At 51.5% G+C, this 22,859-nt stretch overlaps 2 protein-coding genes across 4 annotated transcripts; both read right to left on the bottom strand.

The window, feature by feature from the left end:
* Positions 1-4,293: 4,293 nt before the first annotated feature.
* Positions 4,294-8,582, bottom strand: NEU1 (neuraminidase 1). The gene is made up of 6 exons (XM_082751054.1): positions 8,211-8,582; positions 7,552-7,744; positions 6,407-6,669; positions 5,539-5,721; positions 5,140-5,362; positions 4,294-5,040 (listed from the first exon to the last, which is right to left on the bottom strand). The coding sequence occupies exons 1-6, from the start codon at positions 8,367-8,369 to the stop codon at positions 4,814-4,816; spliced, it is 1,248 nt and encodes a 415-aa protein (XP_082607180.1). The 5' UTR covers positions 8,370-8,582; the 3' UTR covers positions 4,294-4,813.
* Positions 8,583-8,796: 214 nt separating this feature from the next.
* Positions 8,797-22,626, bottom strand: SLC44A4 (solute carrier family 44 member 4). Of its 3 annotated transcripts, none has more exons than XM_082751052.1 (21): positions 22,523-22,626; positions 20,592-20,640; positions 19,985-20,058; positions 19,778-19,856; positions 18,274-18,373; positions 18,068-18,193; positions 17,843-17,903; positions 16,459-16,546; positions 16,289-16,375; positions 15,794-16,029; positions 15,586-15,685; positions 14,640-14,732; positions 14,272-14,374; positions 11,138-11,391; positions 10,961-11,055; positions 10,778-10,881; positions 10,593-10,666; positions 10,289-10,359; positions 10,086-10,180; positions 9,929-10,013; positions 8,797-9,043 (listed from the first exon to the last, which is right to left on the bottom strand). In XM_082751052.1, the coding sequence occupies exons 1-21, from the start codon at positions 22,554-22,556 to the stop codon at positions 8,919-8,921; spliced, it is 2,133 nt and encodes a 710-aa protein (XP_082607178.1). In that variant the 5' UTR covers positions 22,557-22,626; the 3' UTR covers positions 8,797-8,918. The 3 variants fall into 3 exon arrangements, 2 of the variants coding, with proteins under 2 accessions (XP_082607178.1, XP_082607179.1); XM_082751053.1 differs by having other exon boundaries at positions 16,289-16,372; XR_014308161.1 differs by lacking the exon at positions 10,289-10,359.
* Positions 22,627-22,859: the final 233 nt, after the last annotated feature.

The following is a 22,859-nucleotide window of genomic DNA, read 5'->3' as shown; positions in this document are numbered from 1 at the left end:
CCATGTTTGGGACTCCTTCACCTGAGTTAGTTCATTCAGGTTTGCAAAATGATGATTTTCTAGTTGATTATTCTTCCTCCACATATTAGATGATATCCTGCTGTAAAAGAAGTAATAAATAAGTCATTTCATCAACTGGTATTTTGTCTAACCTGAATGACTTGTTTCCACCGCAAAGGCAGGATATATGATGCACTTTTTCCCTCTTTATTTACAGTATTGTGTGTGTACGGAGCTGGTATAAAAGTCTCCAACAGTGGCAAATGAGATCCCTCTCTTCTTTGTAGACAATGGTCCGGGAAACTTCCCTGTGGTCCCTTTGACCTTATCAAATGTCTTGCTAGCACCCAGACACGCTGAGACACTGGTCTTCCTCTGATCTCTGTTTTTAAAATTGTGGCCGAGGAAATACCCACGGGATTGGCATGGATGTGATTTCTGGTCCCAGTCCCACAGGAGTGTGAACTTCTGTTGGAAGTCTTCCAGAGAGACTTCTCTGACCTGGATCCAGAACAAAGCCAGAGGCTTCATCCCCTGAAGATGTGGTCTTTTGATACTTTGTTTACAAAAAGAGGCAGCCAGCTTGTGAGTTATAGTTGGCCAATTTGATTTTTTAAAAAATATTGCATTCAAACATTATTTATCTTGTTGAGTTTTTTGGTGTTCTCTTAAATTATGCATCCAGGAGTGCCTGAGTGGTTCAGGGGCGTGTCTCCTTTTGGCTCAAGTGATGATTCCAGGATCCTGGGATGGAGACCTAAGCCCCGCTTTGGGCTCCCTGCTCAGTGGGGAGCCTGCTTCTCCCTCTCCCTCTGCCCCTCTCCCTGCTCATGCTTTCTGTCTCTCCCTCAAATAAATTATTAAAAAAAAAAAAAACAATAAAATATGCACCCAAAGTGCAGTCCTGCTTTGTTGGGGATGGGTTGGGACAGGAAGAAATTTCTTGTTTAATTTTCAGTCCTCAGGCCCTTGGCTTTATCTCCCGACTGCTAATCTGAGATCCACCGAAATCCTGATTTCAGCACTAAGCATTGGCTGATGTCCCCACGGCAAACAGAGCCTCCAGGCCCACTTCATTTTCTGCATTCTTACTTTCTATTATTTATGGGTTTTGAAGATTTCCCTTACCTTTCTGTCAGCTAAACCTTACACTAAAAGTGTGTTCTTAAAAATATTCCATCCAGAATATAAGGAAAGGAAAAACTACTCTTTCATTGTGATAATTTGAGTGAGTTTTGTTTGGTCAAAAACAAGTGCAAACTTTTGTCTTAGATCTTCTCTCCTAATAGTTGTTTTTAAACTTTTATTTAAAAGATTTTATTTATGGGGCACCTGGGTGGCTCAGTGGGTTAAAGCCTCTGCCTTTGATTCAGGTCATGATCCCATGGTCCTGAGATTGAGCCCCACATTGGGCTTTCTGCTTGGCAGGGAGCCTGCTTCCCTTCCTCTCTGTCTGCTTCTCTGCCTACTTGTGATCTCTATCAAATAAATAAAAAAATCTTAAAAAAAAAAAGATTTTATTTATTTATTTGACACACAGCAAGAGAGCACAAGCAGGGGGAGCAACAGAGGGGGAGAGAGAAGCAGGCCACCCGCTGAGCAGGGAGCCTAACATGGGGCTCAATCCCAGGACCCCAAGATCATGACTTAGAGGGGGGTCTGCTCCAGATTCTCTCTCCCTCTCTTTCCCCCTCTGCTCCTCACCCAGGGATGGGGCCTAGGGCTCTGCCTCACGCCCTCCTGGGGGAGGATCCTCTCTCAGCTGACCATTCTTGGCTAAGAAGAAACAAGGTCACTCTTCACAAGACTTCTGCCACATCTACTTCAGAGAAAGTAGCTCTTGGGTCAGACATTCATGGTATCATTTCCTTTTTTCCTCAGTACTTTTTTAATTTTAATTTTTTAAAGATTTTATTTATTTATTTGAGAGAGAGACAGTGAGAGAGAGCATGAGTGAGGAGAAGGTCAGAGAGCGAAGCTGATTCCCCATGGAGCTGGGAGCCTGATGCGGGACTCGATCCCGGGACTCCAACCATCTGAGCCACCCAGGCATCCCTAATTTTTATTTTTTTTAAAGTAGGCTCCACACTGGGCTTAAACAGATGACCCTGAGATCAAGACCTGAGCTAAGATCAAGAAGTTGGACTCTTATCCAACTGAGCCACCCAGGCACCCCTCCCCCAGTATTTCTAATAACACTGTTAGCAAGACCTTGTCAGATGTGCAATTTTTAGTCGTATTAGACAGCAGATGTCCCTGCAGACACCACTCTCTCCATTCTTCCAGCATCATACTTATCTCATGATCTGCATTAGAAAAGCAGAACCCCCCCACCCCACTGCTTGGGGCCTGGGTTTCTCTCTCCTTTCTTCCCTCAGATGTCCCCCTGCCTCCTCTGCCAGCCACAGATTCTTCCTCTATATGTCCCCTGTGTGGTTGGTAACAGTGTGGTTTACCGGCCAAGACAAAGTATTAATCAGTTTACTCCGAGAACTAGCAAGTAAAAGGGGGAAAGTTAAGCATTTACCCTGACTTTCCCTATAATCCACGCTTCAGGGTAACCCAACAGCTTTGATGAGGGAAAGCTCTTTTTTTTACTGAAGAATTTCAGGTAATAAATGGCGTAGAAATAATAGAATTTTTAAAAATCGACATTTCAGGGTGCCTGGGTGGCTCAGTCATTAGGTGTCTGCCTTCGGCTCAGGTCATGGTCCCAGGGTCCCGGGATCAAGCCCAGCATTAGGTTTCCTGATCTGTGAGGAGCCTGCTTCTCCCTCTGCCCCTCTCCCTGCTTGTGTGTTATCTCTCTCACTGTCTGTCAAATAAATAAATAAAATCTTTAAAAGAAAAAATTAGCATCTCAACAACCCCTCAAAAATGATCCAGGCAAAACCTATCTGTGGATGAAATTATCAGTTGGAAGGTTGATGGGGGAACTTACAAAGGAGGGGTCGGGCCATGGCCACAAGCCAAGCTCAAGCTTGGCTTTACTCAGTACTTGCCCCAGGGGGTGCAGTAGGAAGCCCACACCATCTGGGAGAGGATCCTATCCTGCAGCCCTCCCCCGCCCCCAAATGGAATTGGCAGCGGAACCTTCAGGTTTGATAACCGGAAATGTGAAGGATGGAGGAAGAAGTTAAATGACAGTCTGAGGAACAAACTGACAAATCTGCCTCTCTGCTTACTTGTGATCTCTCTCTCTGTCAAATAAATAAATAAAATCTTTTTTAAAAAAAAAGAGACATCAAAATGAAATGTGTAGGTTTTCTTTGGATCCTCATTTGAACAAAACCATAAATAAGACATTGCTGACACATTTGATGAAATTTACACATTGACTAGATGGATATTAGATGATATAGAGTTATTGTTAATGTTTTGGGTGTGCAACAGTGTTATGGTCATATAATAAAATGTTCCATTTTTAAAAAATGAGATGCATACTTAAGAATGTAGGGTTGAATGTCACAAAGTCTGGGATTTGCCTCAAAATATTTCAACCAAGAAAAGGAAAAGAAAAAAGAATTAGAGGAAGCAACTGTTGGACATGTGGAGTGTACATGGGGTTCGTTAAGATATTTTCTCTAACTTTGTGCTTTTAAAAATGTCTATAAGTGAGAAAAATTAAAGTATTACATTACAAATTCTGGATCAGATGACAAATTCTGGATCAAAAACAGTAAAATTGTACCATATCCTCACATACAGTAATTTCATTTTTTTCTGAAGGAATGAATTATTCTAACGTTTCTTAGATGTTAGGGTAATTAGAGAAGCAAGTTCAAAGTAAAATGAACCTTTAACTCTAATTGAATGGGACCCTTACTCCTTAGTCATTAACATTCTTACCACCTCCTCTAGGCATCATTATTTTCTTTCCATATGGAGGAAAGCTACGGCTCTCCCACTCATCTGTAGCTGCCCATTCTCTTCACAGCATCTGCCTGAGGATGGTGCTATTTTCTCACATCATTCCTCACCGTGCTTATTCCTCTGCCACGCTGGCCTGGGAGAGCCTTCCCATCTGCATGTCATACACCTGCCTCACAGAGGATTCCACCTTAGCAATATAAAACAGGGCAGATTTTTAAATATCTCCCTGCTACTCCTCATTACACCTGTGGAGGTGAATCTGTTTTCCCGTGAGAAGGAAGAATGTGAAAGGGAAAGGATTTAATCTGCCAAAATCTGATTTCCACGGGCAATAAGCACACCAGCTTCCCCCCCAGAAGCTCATCCCCAGCCTCTTTCAAGTGGACACGAAGATACGCACGGACAGAACCACAAAGACTCTACAAATGCTCATTCTCCTTCATTAAAAACGTTAAGTTACAAATATTGACTTATAAATATTCAAGGTGCGTGGTACACATAGTTCTTTACCCTGAATCCAAATTTTGCCCTTCTCGAACTTTTACCAACCTGCTCCATAGCCAGCATCTTACCTCAAAGAGGAAGCTCAGCCTTCCCCAATTCCCTGAGTTCGCATTTATTCAATTCTACAGGGCTGCCTAGCCCTGCCTAAGAAAAGGACCAATCATCGCCCCAGGAAGGCAGAAGCCATAGTGGGCCAAACCCAGCAATGATATGGAAACAAGTGCTCTCAAGTGAGGGCAGGACTTCCTGTGTGGAAGAAGCCAGGCTTGCAGTCCTAACAGAATAATCTCCCTGTCAAAGAGAACTTGGTTTTGCAAAAGGCTAGAGTCTAAAGGAAGGTGGAACTGTTTTTTAGGCAACTCTAGCAAACCCCCTATGGACCCATAGTCCCGAAGGCTAAGTCCAAGGCCCTCTTCTCCTGTGGCAGGCGTACAGGTCAGAGTGTCCCATAGACGCTGACTTTGGCCAGGGAGATGCTCTCTGTGTACTGGTTCCGGCCTTTCTCATACAGGACATAGAGCTGGGGGGCCTCGTCCTTCCTGCCCATGCTGCCTTCTAGGGCTGCCAGTGAGGAGTAGCCACTGGGGCCTGGCCACAGCTGGACGGTCTCTTTCCGCCACGAGGTACCATTGCTGAAGCTCCAGCGCAGCGTCAGGTTCACCCCTGGGGAGGGCACGAGGGTCAGGGAAGGGAGGGGCTCTGGGTGCCCCTTCTCTAGGTAACAGGGGCTCCCCCCACTGGCCCCATCCAAGAGATACTCACGAAACTCGGGATGGGCTGGATTGGAGAAGAAGATGATGCCAGAGCTGGTGGCTACAGCGCCTGCAGCCACCACAGGGTCCACGAGCTCAGGGTCGAAGGTTACATCACGGGGCCGTATTGTGTCACAGGCATCATAGCTGCGGAGGACAATTCGACAGTGGCAGTGGTAGTTGTTCTGGTTTCGGGCGTTGATGACGACTGAGCCATCTGGGAGCTCATAGGGCTAACAAGAGAGAATAGGGCTTCAGCAAGACCCAGGGAGGGGGCAGGGCAAAGGACCCTTGTCCCTGAGGAAGCAGGCCGGGTGGCACAGAGCTGAGCCGCCAGATCCTGAGGGAAATGGTGCTTTGGAGGGGGCAAAACAGGGGGTGGGTGGGGAGCAGCCCATGGACTTCTGACCTGGCACTCATCAGGGTTGAAATCGTTCTCCCGCTTGGGCTGGCCATAGGGGATGCCACTGACCCCACTGCCATAGCGCCAGGAGGCACCATGATCATCACTGAGGAGGCAGAAGACCCCATCCCGCTCCAGCGTTCCATGGCCACACACGATGAGGCGGCCCTTCCGCGGCTCCCGCTGTTTCTGTGGGAAAGGAAGCTGGGTGTCACCGAGGGAGACACTGAAGGAGCTCACAGGCAGGGAAGGGGAACCCATCACCCCCCAAGTGTGGGAACACATCTGGTCCCCTTCAGTTCCATCCTGGCTACTGAGGGTCCCGGGACCTAGGGCTGCCAGTGAGGAGTAGCCACTGGGGCCTGGCCACAGCTGGACCGTCTCTTTCCACCACGAGGTACCATTGCTGAAGCTCCAGCGCAGCGTCAGGTTTATGGGAAGATTCCATAAACACCCATGGCCTGAATTGAGCTCCTTCAAAGAATAAGCTCCTTTGAGACATCTAGGGTATACACTGGAGGACAGGTTGTGCGCAAGACAAGGGGTTCTAGCCACAGGGGTGCATGGAAGCTTGAAGCTATGCTCGGTGTGCTCATTCACAAGCTGTACACCATAGCACAGGCTTACATCTGCTCAAAGGAAGCGGTGCCTTTTTCCATTCTGCACAGCCCTGTTGACAACCCCCAAATGGGAAAGCAATGGCAAAGTCCCATCTTCCCTTGGGAGGGAGTTTCTCCCAGGATGTCCCTTTCTTCCAAGGAATCCCAAACTAAGGGGAAACCTGACTTCACAAGACCTTCTCCCCAGGGAAGAAGCCCAACTGGGGGCAGACTCCTCAAAAGGCAGCCCCCTCCACCCATCTCGGAACAGAGACCTGGATGCCGGAGCCTGGCCCAGGGGCAAACATCTCAGTGCCAATGTCCAGTGAAAGATTTCGGGGAGGGCTCCAGGAAACACCGTCATCTTTGCTCCACACCAGCATGGTGGAGGCCACCTGGCAGCCAGCCTTGTGAGCGCAGAGGGAATAGAAAAGGAACACCACTCCTGTCTCTATATCGCTCACCACTGCCCCCAGGTTCAGCCCATCTGGGGTTTCCCCATCATCTACAATGAAGGCTGTTGGAGACCAGGTGCTGCCTGAAGAGAAAAGAGAGGTAATCCAGGGTGAGCATTCTGAAGGTGCCCGTTCTACCACTCCCTGTCAATTTCCAGCTCTTGATAAGGACCCAAGGCCCCAGAGTGGTCCCAGGGCCCTACAAGACTGCCCCACCTCCCCTCTCTGACCTTATCTATTCTACCCTTGCTCGCTCCATCATGCTCCCAAGCTCCTTCCCATTCCTCGAATACTTCTCTCCTGGAGGCCTCTGAACAGGCTTGTGATATCTGCCTGGTACATTCTTCTTCAGGTAACTCTCACCTCCTTTACTCAAAAGTCACCTGTTTAAAACTGCAACCAGGGGTGCCTGGGTAGCTTAGTCAGTTAAGTGTCTGCCTTTGGCTCAGGTCACGATCCCAGGATTCTGGGGATCTGCATCAGGATCGCTCAGCAGGATCTGATCTCTCCCTCTGTCTCTCCCTCTGCTTCCATCTCTGCCAATCCCCCTGCTTTGTGCTCTCTCACTCTAGATATCTCTCAAATAAATACATAAAATCTTAAAAAAAATTGCAACCAATCTCCAGCAGCCCGTTTTATTTTTCTCCATTATATTTATCACTTTCCAACACAAAAAAACAAATTTACTTATTCATTATGTTTCACAACCATAATCACAGAATCTAGAACAGGGCCCAGTATATAGCAAGTGCTCAATAAATGTTTGAATGTTCAACTCCTAGATGATCACAATTTCTAGAACACTGCTCTGGACAGCTTCCCTCATAAAGTTCCCTCTACCCTTCAGGGAACCCAGGCCTCCAGCTCTCCCAATGGTCCTATACTATTCTCAGGGGCCTTGGGAAGGTCAGGCTCCACACCCATGCAACCTAACACCAGCCGTTGTCATCTAGGCATCTTTATACCCTGGTCAGTGGATCTCCGAAGAGCAATGAACTTGGCCCCCTCATCAGATGTGGACATTTTCCTGGCCTCGGCGAAGGCAAGGAGAGTCCCTTGAGGAGTGGTTGTGATGAGCGGGATTCGGAAGGTGTGCACAGAACCGATCTGCTTCCCGCTCACCCACAGCAGCTGCTCCATGGTCACCAGCGGCTGAACCTGTGAACGGAGAAGGAAGGGAATTTCAACGGACAAACTCGACTTCGGGTTTTAGGACGGATGAACAGAGGCTCCGAGTTGAGTTTCCCTGGGAAAGCGATCTTGGGGATCAGAGTGTGGATGGGGGGCAGAATGAGGAAGGGGAACCGGAGGAGAGTTTGGAGCAAAGCTGGGGCCTCGGAGCCGGGGAAGGGCTAAGAGGGGAGAAGGCGCCTTCTGGCAACGCGGGGGTGGGGGACCTCCAAAGGGGAACGAGCGTGAATGAAGAGGAGACTCAGAGTACAGGAGGGCAGGAGGACAAGGGCCCCGGGAGGGAGAGGGGTTGGGAGCGCATGGAGGGAACGGGGTCTGAGAACGGCGAGAGAGTCCCTCGCAGGAGGGGATCTCAGCAGCCCGCGTCCCGGGGGACGCTGGGCACAGACGACCTGCGTGGGTCAGGGATGGGGATATACGAGGGGAGACTCACCAGACTGAAGTCTTTCCTTATCCCAGCCCCAAATTCTGCCAGAGATAACAGCAGCAGAAAGATCGCGGCAAATACCCAAACTCTACAGCCTCCCCAGAACCCCGGCATCTGCGGCCCCCCGGGTCTGCCCGGGAGCACTGCGCCGGGTCCGCCCGCCATCCTATCTCTTCCCGGGCCGCCGGGACCCCTGCCCTCAGGGTTAGATGCGGGCCGGAGTCTGTCAGCTGACCCGGTCCTTTAAACGCCAGCTACTACCGCCCCCCTCACCCGCAACTCCCCTAACCCGCCCCGAGTCCAGCCACCTGCCGCACTTCCGCGACTCTAATTGGCCCTCACACACTCCAGACTCCTCACATGACCCTTCGGAGCCTTGGAGATGGACCTTCCAATTGGCTCCTTTTGAAGCCTCGGAGCTTGTGACCCGGACTAGAAGCTTATTGGCTGGGATGAAGAAGGGTTAGCATCACTCGGCAGGAATCTTTTGATTGGCCATGGCCCCAGGGGCGGGGTCTACTTTAAAGAGCCAGGCGGCGGAAAAAAAGCTGCACGTCGTCGTGGAGGGAATTAATTAAAAGTCCCGGACTTCTTGAGAAAACAAAACATCAACATTTAATAATTTGTTTTGAACTACAAAATCAAGATCTGGAAGGCGGGGTGATGCTGGGAGGCTGTACAGGAGGGGAGCAGCCCTGATGGGGGCCGCGTCTCTCACTTATTTTTCTTCTTCTTGTCCCCGGGGAATGCCTCGTTCTTCTTGCCTAGTATCTTCAGAAGGGATGTGGGCATGTAGTAGGGCCGGTCCGGGGAGCCGTCGTTCCTCTCCAGGTCTTCCACTGAGCCGCAACATAGACCGTTAGAGTGGACCCCAAGGGCCCTCCAGTCCCCGGGAAGATGGGGGACGAGGAAACTAGCCGCATGGGTTCATGCTGCACCAACATGCGCTGTTCTTTTGGGGCAGTTTTGGTAACCTATTGGGTAGGTTATGTAATCTCAGTTTCCCCGGGGTGACGTGAGGTCAGTAATACTATTATTTCATAGCGTGCTTGGGCTTAACAGAAAAAATGCAGGTCAGCCGCGTACTGCAGACTGTAGTGCGTACTAAACCCTGAATGGATGTAGAATTGACTCCTGAACGACACAGGGATTAGCGGCGCTGACCCCCACGCAATCAACAATCCGCCTATTACTTTTGATTCCCCCCAATTTAATAGCCTACTGTTGACCGAAAGCCTTACTGATAACATAAAAGGTCGATCAGCACATTTTGTATATGTACAGTATACTGTTCTTAAATAAAATAAGCCAAGGAAAAGAAAATGTTAAGAAAATCCTAAGGAAGAGAGAATAGGTTTACAATACTCTATTTATCTGAAGAAATGGGGTTGTTCAATGGTCCTAGGAGGGTGAGAAAATCCGCACTCACTACAGCCACCTGCTGGGAAGTCTCCTGTGGTGAAGGTCTACCTTTGATTTTCTGGGGAAAGACACCAGAGGCCTTTGTCCTGGAATGCTCTTTCTTGGGAGACTCTGCCAGCCCCACAGCTCACTTTCGCTTTTCTGCAAGTCCCTGGCTTAAGGATGGCGGAAGAGGCTTCCTCTGACTTTGGCTCCTTTAACTCCCAAAGTTGCTGTTTCTAGAAGTCCCAAGTCTCCAAAAAAAAATCCTAAACAATCTGGTACCTTGACATCTGGGGGAGGTGGGAGGGAGTGTTACTCACAGAAACAGAGGAAGAGCGTGTCCACACACATGCCAAAAACGCTGAAGAAGCCACTGGCAATGACATAGGCCCCCAGGATGGAGATCTGGAAGATCCAGGAAGCGTTAGATTTCGTTTGGGGGGTTGGACTGTAAGGCAGAGCCGGGGAGTCACTCACCATGATGGGCAGCCAGTAATAGTTGAGGGAGGGGTTCTCAAAGTCTCTACCCAGGTCCCGGATGCGACCGGTGAAGAAAAAGAAGGACAGGACCCCTGTGGGAGAGGTCTGGAGGTCAGTGTCGTCACTCCTTTGGGGTCACCTCTTTGGCTGTCCTGTGCCCTGGCCCTCTGTCCCCGTTAACTCCCAGCCCCAGCTCTTACCGACACCCCCAACCACCAGCAACTTCCCAAAGAGCAGCAGCAAGTCTGTGACTTTATCCAGAACGACCACCCTGTATGGGAAGTTGGGGTGGGTCAGGCTTGAGTGCCCTGGTAGCGCTAGGAACCGGATTGGCTATATAAGTTGCTGTGACAGATGTCAAATGAAAATCATTTGTGCTTCAAGACGAAGGCAGCAGAACATTTAACCAAGCTCGAGACCCTTCTGAGCCCACCCAGCATGCTCATGAAGCCAGCCTGGGCTGGGAGATCGTGGCAGGGGGCCAGGGAGAGCGGAGAGCCTGACCTGACAATGTTCCGCATGAGCAGCATGAAGGCATTTTTGGCGGAGACACAGAAACTCTTACCATAGATGGCAATCTGAGTGGGGTGGAAAGGTCAGAGTCACCTGTGTGGAGCTCACCTGGGCCAGGGCCGGGGCCTGAGCCAAGGGACCCCAGAACAAGGGGCTGCTCATTCCCTGGGGCTCACCATGATGTAGGCGTTGCGGTTTAGGAACTTGATAAACTTCTCCAGACACCAGAGGCAGCACTTAAAGCAACACATGATGCAGCGGGCCACGGGGTTCTGTGCTCCTGGAAAAAAGGGGGAGCTCATGTTTGGTCATTATTCCCTGGCAGCCCCTCCCCAGGGGGAGGTGAGCCAGCTGTTCACCTCTCAGTTTGTTGTCAATGTACTCCAGAATGACTCGGGCTATCTGCACAAGGCTCAGGATGAGGGCTCCGAAGGCCAGTGACCCAGTGTGGTACCTGCAGAGGAGGGAGTCAGAGGCAGCCCCAGGACCCCGAGACTCCCAGGTTCACACTTTCCAGTCCCCTGCCCCGGGCTTACCGGAGTGTGCGGATGAAGGCAGAGCTCAGGGGAAAGGTGGGGATGTCCTGGGGCTTTTGGAAGGCCCAGTAGAAGGAGGCAAAGGCGCCAGCCAGGACACACTGGCCCAGGGCCAGCACCCAGTTGAGGGTCCAGAATAGCCCCAGGATCCCGTAGATTTGCAAGTTGAAGAGAGAACGCTGAACCAGGCCGGTGGACGAGTAGGTCTGGAAGACGCACCTCAGTCCCGGGCACGAGGAGTTCATGGGCTGGGACTGGTGGTGACAGAGGAGGGTCATTCCCAGCCAACTCCTGCCACTCCCGAAGGAGAGGGAAGGAAGTAGCCACCTCCCTGAGCTGGGGAAGCCATTGCCTTCCAGGAAATCCTTCGTCAGGTTCTAGTTGGGTTCAGACTGCCTAGTGTGTGAGAGTAATTCGTTTTCCTTCCATCTCTATATGGGCAGGAGAGTTCCCAGGCTGCGAGGGCCAAGCCTTAACGGTGTGAAGGCAGCGTGATCAGCCCCTAGCTCTCTCCCTGGCACTCTAAGACAGCCTCTAAGACAGTCTCTGCAATGTCAGCCAAAATGCTTTCTAGCAAAAATGAACAGACTGGGTATTAGATGGTATTAAGGAATTTTTGTTAATCTTCGGTGTGATAATGGTATAGTGGTTATGCTTTTTATTTATTTTTATATTTACTTTATTTATTTTTGGTTGTGTGTATTTTTTTTTTTTTTTAAGATTTATTTTTGGAGGGCGGGAGGATGGGTGAGCCTGGGGATGGGTATTAGGGAGGATACAGATTGCATGGGGCACTGGGTGTTACAAGCAAACAATGAATCTTGGAACATTATGTCAAAAACTAATGATATAGGGGCGCCTGGGTGGTTCAGTGGGTTAAACCTCTGCTTTCAGCTCAGGTCATGATCTCAGGGTCCTGGGATCAAGCCCCGCATCTAGCTCTCTGCTCAGCAGGGAGCCTGCTTCCCCCTCCCTCTGCCTACCCTCTCTCTGTCAAATGAATAAATAAAATATTAAAAAAACAAAACCAAAAAACCTAATGATGTACTATATGGTGACTAACATAAAAAATTTTTAAAAAATTTGTGATCTCTTGGGCGCCTGGGTGGCTCAGTGGGTTAAAGCCTCTGCCTTCCGGCTCGGGTCATGATCCCAGGGTCCTGGGATCGAGCCCCACATCGGGCTCTCTGCTCTGCAGGGAGCCTGCTTCCTCCTCTCTCTCTCTCTCTCTCTCTCTGCCTGCCTCTCTACCTACTTGTGATCTCTCTCTGTCAAATAAATAAATAAAATCTTAAAAAAAAAACCCCAAAACCTAATGATGTAACGTATGGTGACTAACATAAAAATTTTTTAAAAAAGATTTACTTTTAGAAAGAGAGAGAGTGTGAGCAGGGAGAGGGGCAGATGGAGAGGGAGAGAGAATCTGCAGCAGACCCTTCCCTGAGCAGGGAGCCTGCCCCAGGCCTCAATCCCACCACCCTAAGGTCACCACACTGAGAACATGATCTGAGCTGAAATCAAGAGTCAGACACTTGGGGCGCCTGGGTGGCTCAGTGGGTTAAGCTGCTGCTCAGGTCATGATCTCAGGGTCCTGGGATCGAGTCCTGCATGGGGCTCTCTGCTTGGCAGGGAGCCTGCTTCCTCCTCTCTCTCTCTGCCTGCCTCTCCAACTACTTGTGATTTCTCTCTGTCAAATAAATAAATAAAATCTTTAAAAAAAAAAAAAAAAGAGTCAGACGCTTGACCAGCTGAGCCACCCAGGTGCCCATTTGGTTATGCTTTTTAAAAGTCCTTTTGTGTCTGGGCACCGGGCTGGCTCGATCGGTAGAGCGTGCGACTCTTGATGTCAGAGTTGTGAGTCTGAGCCTCATGTTGGGGGTTGAGATTCCTTAAAAAAAAAATAAATAAATAAATAAAGTAAAAAGTCCTTACGTTAAGATCCATCCTGATGTGTTTATGGGTAAACTGGTACTTATGTCCAGAATTTACCTTAAAAAACTCCAAAAAAGAAAATAAATAAATTAATTAAAAAAACAAAACTCCAGAAAAAAAGAATTGTGGGGTTGGGGGTGTAGAGATGGATGAAACAAGGACAGTGGGAAGTTGAGGGTTTCTGTGAGTTTGAAAATTTGCATAATAAAAAGTAAAAAAACCCGCAAAAGTAAAAACAAAAACAAAAACAAAAACCCTTTACAGGAAATGTGACAAAAATCTTCAGAATTGCTGAAATCGCTGAAAGTGTTTTTGATATTTGAAAATAAACCACTTACCACTTTGTAATTGTGTGTTTGTGTTAGTCTCTGCTGCTAGATCCTGAGCGAGCTGGAAGCCAGAACCAAGTCCTTTGGAGATTTGCATACCTAGTGCCTGGCACAGGGTGGGTCCTCCCTAAATGTAAACCTCCCTCCCTCCCTCCTTTTCCTGCTTTAGAGTGCCCTAATGCCTGTGAGCAAGCCCCTGGTCCCAGCTTCCAAGGGGTGCTTCCCCCGCAAAGCTCTGAGGACAACAACCCCCCTGCAGTCCCTTGCACTTTCTGGAAACCTCACAGGGCAGAATGCAGGGAAGCGGCTTCTCTCCGTCCACCGCCCCCACCCGCCTATTGCCCAAGGCACCATGCTGCTAGGAAAAAGGCTTTTAAAAAATTAAACAAAACCCATCTACAGTTATCAGCTCTTATCAGGTGCCAGACATGTACAAAGCACTTTATGTGCCTGATGTCATTCAATCTTCTCAGCCACCCTGAGGAACAGGTATTACGACTGTCTCCATTTTACAGATGAATGGACTGAGACTGGAGGCGGAAGTGGCTAACAGTTCTCCTGGCAAAGGCATGTCCAGTCCAGGCAGGGGAGGGTGGGAAGTGCCAGTACCCAGCTTTCCCAGGGCTTCATGTCGCCTCCAGCCTCAGTTTCCTTCTCTGAGTAAGGGGTGGCTGAGGGGGAGCACTGGATCCAGAGTCCACTGCTGGCTCCCTTCCTGGCTCTGCTGGGGGCCTGTTGTGGGATCTTGAGGGACCTCCTTTTGCTCTCCGGTCCTCTGTCTCTGCTGTGCAATGAGGGATTTGGACCAGCTGACCCCTGAGGTCACCTCAGCCCTGCTGTCGCCCCCTACATCTCTACCCCAAATCTCCTCACCATGGGGTTGCATGATGTATTCATCTGCACTTTCTCACAGCCGGGCAAGCTGGCATTGGGTGCCCAGAGGACATATTGAGGTTGCCCCGATGTGGCCAGGTACCCAGAGGGGAGTCAAGGAAGAAGGCATAGTCACATGGGGGTCTCTACAGGCCCTCCTCAGGGACACCTTCCCAGGTTCTTGCACAGGTTGTTCACTGCACAAAGGGTGGGAAATCAGCCTGGGTTCAGTCTTTCAACTCTGTCCAGGGGCAGGCCTGTGTCTGCCCAGATGAAGGGGCACATTCTTCCAATTGCACTGTACAGGTAAATACAACCCCTTCCCCTTCCACGCCCTAGGAGGGCCAGGCCATGTGGGCAAAGGATACAGGGCAGTCATGGCCCAGTAGACAATGCAGATGAGCAGGAGGACAAAGGTGACCAGAGGGTAGAACAGGGTAGACATCATCTGCCCCACAGCCCTGTAGGAAGGTAAGAGCGTCCTTCAGTATGGCCCCAGGCCCCAGAGCCCACCCATCATCCTGGGGCTGATGATGGGCAAGGTTCCCACTGCCGTCATTGCCAGGACCTCCTCTGTCCCCCAGGCTGGGCACACAGTAGGTGCTCACTGAATGAACTGAATTGAATAAATCAAGCTCAAGGGACCCTTAGAAGAAATTGGAATCACAGAAAAGCCACCTGGGGCAGCTTTAGGGAGCATAAGGAAAAGAGTCTTCAAAGTATGGTCTCCTGATGGATTTGGCAGGTAGGTCCTGGGTGGGAAAAACCTGGGCTTCTGCCATTTCTCATGTCAACCACGACTGCCACAACGGCAGTTACCATTCTGACTGATCCTCACGGAGAGCCTGCTTCCTGTTCTGGAAGCTGACAAGACACTAACTCATTTAATCCTCATGAGAGCCCTACAAAGTAGGAACTATTATTGCCACCCCTACCCCCCACCACGGGCCCCTGGATGGCTCGGTCAGTTAAGCGTCTGCCTTCGGCTCAGGTCATGATCCTGGAGTCCTGAGATCGAGTCCTGCATTGGGCTCCTTGCTCAGTGGGGAGTCTGCTTCTCTGTCTACCTACCACTCCTCCTGCTCATGCTCTCTCAAATAAATAAATAAATAAAATCTTAAAATAAATTGTCCCCATTTCACAAATGGGTAAACTGAGTCTCAGAAAACTGGAGTCACTCAGTCACATAGAGGTGTTAACCACTGTGTAACTCTGCCCTTCTCCTCCGGGGCTCCCTGCCACCTTCCCAGCACTGCCATTCCACGCCTGCACCCCCATCCTCTGTCTCATCTCCCCCACAAGGTAGATGCTGACTTGCTGGCCTCCTTCAGGAGGGCGATGGCGATGCGAATCCGCTGCCTCAGGAAGATCAGCAACAGCAGCAGGGTGCCTTCAAGCACAGCCAGGACGATCACTGAGGGTGGACAGGGAGCAGACCGGCCGGGGGTTAGGGGCAGGGCTTGGTGAGGCCCCGGGCATCCCCAGGCTGGCCTGCCAGTCCGGCAGTGGGCAGGGCACTCACCGGCCGCCAGCCAGGTCTCTTGAACGTTGCGGTAGGCACTGAGGTTGGTGGTGACGCCCAGCTGGGTGATGGAGGCACCCTTGTCCCGCAGCACACGGTACTCCTCCCAGCAGTGGTAGATGCCATAGGCCAGCACGCCCAGCACCCCGAGGATCAGCACCAGCACCAGGGGCCCGGCCACCAGGCGCAGAAGCAGGATGAACAGCAGGCTTAGGACCAGAGCCACAGCTAGGGCGCTGTAGGCAGGGTGGGGTAGGTGAGGGTGTTCCCTGGTCCCCTAAGTCTTCTCCCTTCCCGAGGCTCCTAAGTGCCTCAAGCTCCCAGTGTCCCCAGGTTAGACCCCCTTTCTCTTATGGATCTTGTTGGGTTTGGGGTCAGTTCTGAGCTCTGGCTCCTCCCCCTCTGTCCAAAATTTCTGTTTCAGACATTGGGCTAGGGGCCAGAGGAGGGGGGAGGGCAGCAGGGAAGGAGAGAGTAGGGGAATCTGTGACTCACACAAGAATCCAATACCAGGACTGGGCAACGTCTTCGAAGATCTTCACAGTGATGTCACGGGCATTGAGGCTGTCAAGTACACTGCTGCTGGAGGAGGTGCAGAGAGTCACATGGGGCTGTTGTGGGGGGAAGGGGTATGGGACAGGGGTGTGGGGGCAGAGGAGGCCCACCTGATCCCCTGGGAGATGGAGGTGTTGCTGGAGATCCCTGGGAGTTCAGGTAGAGTACTGTTCAACAGTGGAAGACAACGCCCCAGAGCTGGAGGGAGAGAACAGGGCTCCTGGGTGGGAGTGCCCAGAGCTTTGCCTTGAAAACTTCTGGCTCCACCCAGCACGCCAGTGGTCTTAGGGAAGGCAGGACAGATGGGCTTTGCCCTCTCCCACCCAGACAGCTGCTCTTGACTCCACAGCCAAGAGGGACTTTCTGCCAGCACAGCCCTGTCCAGCTTCCTTCACCATCTCTCAGGACCCCTTCCTCCCATCCTTGCTGCTGCCAGGTGGAGACCGCATTTCCTCTGGCCTCTTACACTCCAGCCTCTACCCACCCTTCAACCCACCCTCTGCATGAGAGCCAGGGAGACCAGGCCTCATCATTCCAGGGCATTAGAGTATTCGGCTGCTCAGATACTTCCAGCAACTCTGCCCTGGAGAGCCCATGCTCCCTGGCCAGGCTTCAAGGCTCCACCATCTGAGCTCAGCCCACTTTGGCCTCACCTCTGTACCTCTGCTCTCCCTGAGCCTCTCTCTGAGTGTTCTCCCTTCAGAAATCCCCTCCATTACTCCCTGCTCTACTGCATCTCCAGGTCACTTCCTCCGGGAAGCCTTCTCACCCCTTCCCCATTTCCTGCAGTGCCTATTATGTGCCTACAGAACCCTTTATCTCCACCTTCCCAATGACTTTGCCAGGCAGGCTGGCTTTGGTATTTCTATTCTAAAGATGGGGAAACGAGGCTCAGAGAGGTTGAGTAATTGGCCCAAGACCACACAGCTGGAAAGTGTTGGAATCTGGATCTGAGTTTGGAGCATTCACCCGAGATCTTTTTATTGTAGTTATTTTGAGAATTGGTTATCTTTTCTCATGTATAATTAAAATTTTTTCCTATTAAAAATACTATGACTATTGGAAAGAAGAACATATAGAAAAAATTAAAAAGCCAGAGGCAATCTCAGCACCCAGCCATGTTTGCTTGTGAGTCTGGCTGGACACCCAGTCTGTGCCCAGTGCACTGATATTAACGTGTGTGGGTGCATTTGCCCAGCTGTATTTCCACGGGATGCTCATGCAGCGTCTTTGCCAACATCTCAGATCCCTGCATCTAAAATGTAGCTCGAACCCAGAGCAGTTTCATCTGCCCTGGGTCTCGCGTGGGTGCCTGGCACTCAGCCGGTGCACAAGATGGTAGGGTCAAGGGGCAGAGAGCAAAATGAAGACCCAGTGCTAATTCCAGTTTGGCCCGACAAGCTCCCTGACTCCTCTCTCTGGGCCTGGCTTCCCCATTTGAGCAGGCAGAATACAGGACTAGATGCTGCCCGAGGAAGGAGTACAGCTTCTCACCTGGAGCGGAAGGGAGGAGGAAACTGGGGCAGAGCTCCTGCTGCAGGCTTTGGATCACTGGCTGGGGGTTGGGGGAGGACATACAAAGGTGCAGACACAGAGCGGGATGAAAGAGGGAGCCCTCGCACCACCCCCATCACGACCATAGTCACCTACCCAACTGCCCCTCTCTCCACCCACATGACTCCTCCTTGACCACAGCAATGACACTGCAGCAACTCTCACCATATCCCAAGGCACCCCTGGCAGACAGAAGTTCCTGTTTGCTGTGTAGAAGACCTCCCCAACATTCTGTGAGAACTGGCTGATTTCCACCGTCCATGCGACCTCGGGGCAGGAGGACACACACACCTGAGGCCAGAGAGCATGCAGAGGTGCTGGTATCCGCACCCGGGGGGCCATCCGGGTAGAGGGATGTCCCGGGCTCTGACCTGGGATGTGGGACACTGCAGGCCGTTCTCAGCGACTGTGATGATGTTGGTGGGCAGAATGCAGCTGAAGATGTTGAAGTAGAGAAGATACGGTTTATCTCTGTGGAGGGGAAGGAAACGTGGGCATCAGGGTTTGGTCGGTCAGGTGTGGGGAGAGGAATGCCAGGGCCGTACCTCGAGGATACAGTGGGCCCAGTGAAAGTGTGTGTGGAGCCCACACCCTGACCCATAACTCTCAGCTCCTGGCCTTAGGAAGCTCAGTTCTCCCGGGGAGAGACAGGAGGCACTCGGAAGATATCCCAGAGTAACTGAGCCTCGAAACTGTTACCAAATGGCTGAGTTTTATGACCTCGAGCAAGTCACTTAACCGCCCACTGCCTCAATTCCATCAGGTGTAAGGTAATAGAACCTTCATTGGGTTTAAATGAGTTTGTGTGTGCAAAGTACACCATCTGCCTGGAACTTAGTAAACGCCCGTGTCATTGTTAAGGTTTTATTATTTACTGAAAGTTTCCTGCGGGTGGAACTGATGGCAGTTCCGGGACACCCCCGTGAACTTCAGAAGAAAAGATCAAAGCTCAGAGAAGTTGACTACCTTGCCCAAGGCCATACGACCAGAACTTAGCTCAGTTGGAGAATCAATTGCCAAACTCTGAACTTTAAAACCCATTCACTTAACCATGGCCCTGCCTCCTATTTTTTGGAGGGAATCAGAAGCCAACTGTCCAGAGATGGAGCCTGCTCAATGTGGCCTCGAGTGGGGAGGCTGTGGCTTGTGGGCAATGAAGAAAGGATCTGGAGCCCGAGTGTTGGGATCTTGTTCTCTGCCTGCTGCCCACTTTACCTCCTGTGGGCCTCCCCTCTAATTTTTGTTTATTTATTTATTTATTTATTTATTTATTAAGATTTCATTTATTTATTTGTTGGAGAGAGAATAAGCAGGGGGAGCACCAGGCAGAAGGAGGAGCAGGATCCCTGCTGAGCAAGGAGCCTGATGCAGGAGTCCATCTCAGGACCCTGAGATAATGACCTGAGCCAAAGGCAGACACTTAACTGACTGAGCCACCTGGGCATCCCCTTCTTTTATTTATCTATCTATTTAAAGATTTTATTTATTTATTTAACAGAGAGATAGAGAGAGCACAAGTAAGCAGAGCGGCAGGCAGAGGGAGAGAAACAGGCTCTCCACTGAGCAGGGAGCCCAATGCAAGGGCTTGATTCTAGGACCCTGGAATCACTACCTGAGCCAAAGGCAGACCCTTAACCGACTGAGCCACCCAGGGGCCTCAGGTTTGTAAAATATTTTGTTTATTTATTTGTGAGAGAGAGAGGGGGCACAGCAGGGGACATGGGAGGCAGAGGAGGAAGAAGGCTCAGGCTTCCTGCTGAGCAAGGACTCAATCCCAGGACCTCCAGGATCATGACCCGAGCAAAAAGCAGACGCTTAACCGACTAAGCCACTCAGGGGTCCCCCATCTGGCCCTTTTCCTGCCATTGTACTCACTTGTTAGCCCCTACCCCACAGTAGGCCCCGGTAGAGTTCCTGGGGTAGAGGACTTGCCGGGGGTCTCCGTACACCCAAGCTGAAAGCAGACAGAGAGATGAATCACCAGAGGGTGGGATTTGGGGGTGGGGGGAGAGCAGCTTCTGGGATGGTCCCTGCCCTTCCCCACCTGCCAGGGCCCCAGCACCGCGCCTGCTGGAAACTCACCCACGATCCCCACCACGATGTAACCCAGAATGAAGGCAAGGAAGAGGATACAGCAGATGATGTCTGTGCAGCTCCTGGGGGAGAAGTGGGGGAAGCTGTTGGATGGGGTGGGGGTGCTGGTCTGGGGGAGTCCTGGGTTGGAGTTGGGGGATGCTGGAGAATGGGTTTGGTAGGTTTTATTTTATTTTTCTAAGAAAACCTTTTCTCACAAAAACAAATTCTCACAGGGAATAAATAAGAAGGAGTTGCTTCCATTTGTCCTCAGGAGGGTGTGTGGGGGGCATGACAAAAAACACAAAATTATCATTTTCTGGGTGAGGGAACTTCTGAAGCATGACACAGAAAAGTAAACAACTCCTAAGTGCCCAGCTGGCTGAATTTTCCCAAAGAGCACATACCCGTGTAGCCAGCTCCCAGGTCAAGAAAAAGAACAGCAGCAGCACCCCGAAGGCCCCTTGTGCCCGCTCCAGACACAAGAGTTCATCCAAGGGCACCATTCTCCTGGGGCAGGAGTTTTCTTTTTTATAAACTTCTTACCAATATTTCAGCAAATACAATGCAAAATCAAGACCCCCACCCCCTAGCTCGGGAAGTGCCCAGAACTTACCTGTTCTTGATGGGACCTCGAAAGGAGGGGTCATATTTGGCTGGTTTTCCTGAGGGGCACAGGGAGGAGTAGAGAGAGTGAGGGCCTGAGGGGATGTCTCTCCGCATCTCCTGTCCCTCCCACTTCCTTCCCTGCAGGGTGATCCTACCCTATCCCAGGCTCTACCCTGGCCCTCAGGAATGCAGGGGAGAAGTTGGAGAGCAGGAGAGGTAGGATCAAGACCTGGGCAGCAGCCTCACTGCTGCCCACTCACTCTCTTTGGAGAAAGGGGAAAAGGGAGCCTTAACAGGTTGTTTCCAGCCCACACCTCAAGGCTGGCAACCATGGAAATAGCTTTTGCCTCCTGCCCCTTTTCTGGCCCATTTGTCCTGTGTCTCCCTCCAGCTGGGATGTGGGACTCTGAGTGAAGTCACCTCAGTGGCTCTCCCGCCCCAGTCCTTTTCCCTCTCCCTTCCTTGTACCCAGGCTAGGGTGGGTACCAATCTAAGCATCTCAGGGAAGTCACAGCCCTCCCCACAGCTGCCCCAGGCCCTACCTCCACACTCTTGCCCAAGACCACAGGGAAAGAAACTGGAGCCAAAGGCTTGAACTCCTGCAGGACAGGACTGGGCCAAGGAGGGGCCCCTGTAAAGCCCCCCACCCAAAGGGACCCCAGGCCACTGCCAGTCTCTGGGTGAGCAGTCAGGGTGACACCTGAGCCTGGTGGTTGAGACTGTGGTTGGTTTAGATTGTGGCCATGTCCTGTTCCTGGTCCTCCCTGAGTACACACAGGGAGGAGGTGGGGCCAGGCCACTAGGGTCCTGTGTTGGCACAGAGGAGGCAGGGCAGAGGGTTGGGCAAGTGTGGGAAGGGGTGCGATTCATTCTCCTTAGGTGTTCTGGACTCTGTCCCTCCATGGCTCTCAGACATGAGATCAATGATTGACCCAAAGCAGTTCCAGGAAGTCTACTGAGAGGCCTTCTGCTCCTTCCCCTAGTCTGCTTAGGAACCCAAGCTTTGCCTCTGGGAGGGCCCTCCCTCCCCTTCAGACCAGGAGCTCAGACTTCCAAGCCTCAAGGGACCCCTGCAGGCAGGCCCAGGCCTTACCGCTCACAGGGATCCCAGAAGCGGGTGGCCCAATTTCCTCCCATCTCAGACCACCCTACCCCTAACCCTAGGGGGTCTCTGGGATGGGCTCCCAGCCCTGGGTCCTCATGGAGATTCTGCAGATAGGATCCCACTCCCTCTTGCCTTACCTTTCATAGGAAGCCCTTGTGAAGCCACTACCCTTATCTCTCATGGTCTCCTGAGAAGTCTCCCCTCCTAACAGAGACCCCAGAGGCAGGCCCCAGCCCCCTCTCCACAGAGGCCCACAGTCCAAACGCCTCATAGAGACCCCCAAACAAATGGCACTCCTGCTGTCACTGCTCACAGAGACTCTGAGAAGCAGACCTCTAGCACCATTTTCCCTCAGAGACCCAGGGTCCAGACTGAAACTCCTCTTCCTCACGGAAACCCCAGCTTTTCCTCCTGACAGAGGCCAGACCACAGCCTCTCCCCTTACAGGCTCTGCAGCACATAGACCCTCCTGGCCCCTGAACCCCATCCTCGTGCTTGGGACCCTGACCCTGCCTTCTTCCATTCAGGTTTGCTGCCCAGGGCCCTGCCCCGAGGGACCCAGATTCCAGCCTCAACTCCTCAAGGAGACCCCAGCTTTACTCCCCAAAGTCTCTCTGGCAAAGGGCTCAGCCCTGAACCCAATCCTCCTCCCAGGACCAGAGTCTACTTCCTTTCATCAGCTCTTTCCACGCCCTCCCTTCAGGGACTGAGGGCTCCCCTTAGCTCCTCTCTGTGGGGCCAGCCCCAGCCCTCGCTCCCCCAGAGCAGCCAGGCTGGCCTCCCCTCCCTCCCAGGGTCCTAGGCCTCTGCCCCAGCCTTGCCCTGAGACTCACCACAGGCCTCATCCCCGTCCTGTTTTCCCCCCATGGTTCAGTCTCCAGAGTGATTGGAGCCAGGGAGACCTAGCGACTCACCTGCCTCCAGGCCCGCCCTCCCACACGTCACAGCCCCACCTCCGCCTGTAGTCCTGACACTCTCTGTTCCTTTCTCAACTCCGCCTGGGCAGTGCCCTGCTGGAGGCCTGAAGGCTGATCCTGGGACTGGATCAGGGCTGCTTGCCACGGGCGCCGTGGACCAGGACACACTTTAAGAAAATCCTTCATGTTTTTGCAAATTACTTCGGTTGCAGTTGACTCACACCTATACGCTCCTGCCGGATTAAGTGTTGAG

Source organism: Mustela nivalis (assembly GCF_964662115.1).
Source record: "Mustela nivalis genome assembly, contig: HAP1_SCAFFOLD_2264, whole genome shotgun sequence".
Classification (NCBI taxonomy): domain Eukaryota; kingdom Metazoa; phylum Chordata; class Mammalia; order Carnivora; family Mustelidae; genus Mustela; species Mustela nivalis.
Note: the sequence above shows the minus strand (reverse complement) of the source record. Positions and strands in the feature narration are given on the sequence as shown.